The sequence below is a fragment of the Colobus angolensis genome, unplaced genomic scaffold, assembly GCF_000951035.1.
Source record: "Colobus angolensis palliatus isolate OR3802 unplaced genomic scaffold, Cang.pa_1.0 Scaffold54, whole genome shotgun sequence".
NCBI lineage: Eukaryota > Metazoa > Chordata > Mammalia > Primates > Cercopithecidae > Colobus > Colobus angolensis.
Window position 1 is genome coordinate 2438654 of NW_012118932.1, and position 3510 is coordinate 2442163.

The 3510-nt window shown below is 47.5% G+C and overlaps 1 protein-coding gene across 1 annotated transcript in view; it reads left to right on the forward strand.

Annotated features, from left to right (window-relative positions):
* Positions 1 to 3220, forward strand: part of APOD (apolipoprotein D) — an 8677-nt gene extending 5457 nt beyond the window's left edge. Inside the window, exons 2-4 of the mRNA XM_011961255.1 lie at positions 299 to 524; positions 2735 to 3099; positions 3138 to 3220. Of these exons, the coding sequence (XP_011816645.1) occupies positions 299 to 524; positions 2735 to 2970 (462 nt within the window). The 3' untranslated portion in view covers positions 2971 to 3099; positions 3138 to 3220. The remainder of the gene's footprint in view (positions 1 to 298; positions 525 to 2734; positions 3100 to 3137) is intronic.
* Positions 3221 to 3510: the final 290 nt, after the last annotated feature.

A 3510-nucleotide genomic window follows, 5' to 3' on the forward strand; every position in this document is an offset into this window, starting at 1 on the left:
AAAAAAAAAAAAGTGAATCTTCTTTATGTGTTGCGTTGTTTTGTTTGTTTTTCCATTATCTTTTATTCCCTCTCTTTGGAGCCTGGGAGCAGAATTGGTCTTTCAGGCCATTGCAGATAGTCAGAGACAGTGTTGAAGTACAAGGGCCTACCATACTGTCCCGTCCTGGAGCTTGTCAATTGCGGCTTCTTATCACCCCGCTGCTCTCTTCCCCTGCTTGGCCTCAGAGACAGTCACAAAGGAAAGGGCAGGCCGTGGAGCTAGGGTCTAGCCTGCCTTTGAGAGCCTCTCTTACCAGAAATCACGGTGTTGGCTGCCATGGTCCTTAGTGGCACAAATCTTGCCTTTCATTGCTTTTTGGCATTCAACGAGTTGTTTTTCTTTTCTCTTCTCTTTTTTGTTTTTTGTGTTTTTTCTTTTTTTTACTCATTGCAGAGCTGACGGAAGTGTGAATCAAATTGAAGGTGAAGCCGCCCCAGCTAACATCACAGAGCCTGCCAAGCTGGAAGTCAAGTTCTTCTGGTGTAAGTCTCCACTTTTCCCCGGAGGACTCAGGGACAGGAAATATGCAGACTGAAGGCTAGCGCCCTGGCTTGGAGAATTCCTGAGACACCTGAGTGTCATCTATAATGACTCAGCACATAGTTATCTGTCAAACACTTACTACATGCCATGCACTGGGGTTGCCATGATGAGCCAGACAGAGCTGGCCTTGGTACTTACGGAGCTCACATCCCAGCGTGGATACGGACACGTGACCCGCAATTTACTGGAACTAGCTAGCGTGTCAATAGGTGAAACACAAATAGGTGCACACAGGACGGGGCTGTAGAAGACCCGATCCAGCCTTGTTTCCCAGAGGAAACTGGGACCCGAAAAACTAGCAGATCTTAGCAGAACAATCTGCATGGCGCAGAAACTTGGAAGCAAGAGATGACAAGAGTGACGGTAAATTTGAATCCTGCTTCCACCACCTTCCAGTCACATTGTTGGGTATCCTGTGAGATATCTAATGAAAGGCATTTGCCTCTGGGTTCTGAGCTAACTGAGGAAGGGACACAGGCAATAGAGAAGGCACCAAATATCAGTTTTACTGCTGATGTAGATACACTAGGGAGTTCAACCCAGAACCATGAGGCTTTCTAACACGAACAGTGCTTGAGAGCCCCTTTCCCACCTGCAGGGCAGACACTGAAGTTATCAGCTACAAAAATTACTCCCCCCACTTCCCACTTCTCACCCCTGCCACTCCTCCACCTCCCACCAGTCAAGTTCCTAGAGGCGGGTGGAGAGGAAGTTCTTATTTTATAGGCCAAGAAAGGAAGCTGGGAGGAGAAAATAGTTCTTCTCACACATATGAATGTGGACAACTAACTTCACATGTACAAGCCAGAAATAACTGCTCAGTGTCGTGAAAGTAAACTAGATACATACGCTCTGTAAACTGTAAAGGGCTTTATACACAGTTTCTCTTGTTATTTTTATCAAGAAAGAAGCTAAAGTGCAGGCGGGCTGAGTGACGCAGGCCGTCACTGAGCTCATTAGAAGAAGAGTTGGGACCTAAACCTAGGTCTCCAAACTCTCCACTTATTCTTCCCACACGGATCAGGGACAGGGACTGGAGTGAAAGCTAACTATTACGTGCCTAACAGTCTTCATAAGGAAGCCTGGGACAGGAACTAAAAGAGGCAGGAGCTGTTGGCTGGGAAAGGTGGAGGGAAAGATGTATTCTGGTTGGGAGGATTAGATATTTGCATTAGGCCTTGTAGGATGTATGGGAGATTATGGGAAAGGATTTCCAAGTGAAGGGAACTGGAACATAGAAGGACTGAATACAGGCATATCACGAAGTCAGAAGTTCGAGACCAGCCTGGCCAACATGGTGAAACCCCGTCTCTACTAAAGACACAAAAAACTACCTGGGCATGGTGGCGCCTGCCTGTAATCCCAGCTGCTCAGGAGGCTGAGGCAGGAGAATCCCTTCAACCTGGGAGGTGGACGTTGCAGTGAGCTGAGATCATGCCATTGTACTCCATTCTGGGTGACAAGAGCGAAACTCTGTCTCAAAAAAAAAAGAAGAAGAAGAAGAAGAAGAAGGCCTGAATAAAGCGGCCTAGAGTCTGGGAGGGAGGGTACATGGAGAGGGCGATGAGGTTAGGAAGGGCCTTGAATACCATATTAGATGACTTGAAGTTTCTTCCATAAACAATAGGAGACTGTCAAAGTTTTCAAATGAGGAGAGACAAGTGAAGTTTTCTGTATTGTATCTGGGTAAATTTACTCTTGAGAGCTGGACCACAAGAGGAAGGCAGAATGTGCAGGCCTGGGTGTGTGCGGGTGGGCCATGATGCCACTGCCGGCAGAGGTGGGAGACAGATTTTTCCAAAATCACTCTGAGCTTAAGAGTTCTCAATCCAGCTGAGAGCACACAAAGCAGCTGAAATGTGCAGATGGGTGATGACTATAACTCTCTCTCTCTCTCTCTCTCTCTCTCTCTCTTTCTCTCGGTGAGTGAGGCAGGCAGACAGGCAAGGCACCAACAGGGCTAGAAAGGTAACTCAGAAACAGTCTAGGCTTTCGTCCAAACTTCTTTCAAGGGTCTTTCTGTTTCTGGATTGATAAACAAAGTCAGAGGCCGGGGGGGCTTGGTGGGTGGTTGTCTGGGCCAGCCTTCTTGTGTTGTCCTGAGGTTTCTCTTGGTTCTCCAATAACGCTGCCTCTCTCTGGTTCTCAGTTATGCCATCGGCACCATACTGGGTCTTGGCCACCGACTATGAGAACTATGCCCTCGTGTATTCCTGTGCCAGCATCATCAATCTTTTTCGTGTGGATTATGCTTGGATCTTGGCAAGAAACCGTCATCTCCCTTCAGAAACAGTGGACTTTCTAAAAAATATCCTGACTTCTAATAACATTGATGTCAAGCAAATGACGGTCACAGATCAGGAGAACTGCCCCGAGTTCTCGTAACCAGGCTCCACAGGGAGGCTGTGCCCACTCCACGTTACATTTCCTGCTTTGCTTTCCTCCACCCCACCCACTCCTCATAAACACAAACCAATCAACCATGACAAACCTTCGCAAACACCAAAAGGGAGGGTTGACCATGGAAGACAGTGGTGAGGAGCTCAAGGGAGTTGGCCTGAACACACAGCCATGCCCTACCCTGTTACCCTGCTAGCCGCAAAATAAACTTGTTGCTGACCTGCTGTGCTCACAGCGATTGCAAGTTGGATTAATTATTGTGGGTTTTTCATTATAAGCTTATGCTTAGAAATCCTTAAACAGGCTGGTCGTGGTGGCTCATGCCTGTAATCCCAGCACTTTGGGAGGCTGAGGCAGGAGGATCACCTGAGGCCAGGAGTTCAAGACCAGTCTGGGCAACATAGCAAGACCTCATCTCTACAAAAAATTTTTAAAAATTAGCTAGGTATTGTGGTGCACACCTATGCTAGCTACTCAGAAGGTGGTGGCAGGAGGATCACTTGAGCCCAAGAGTTTGAGGGTACA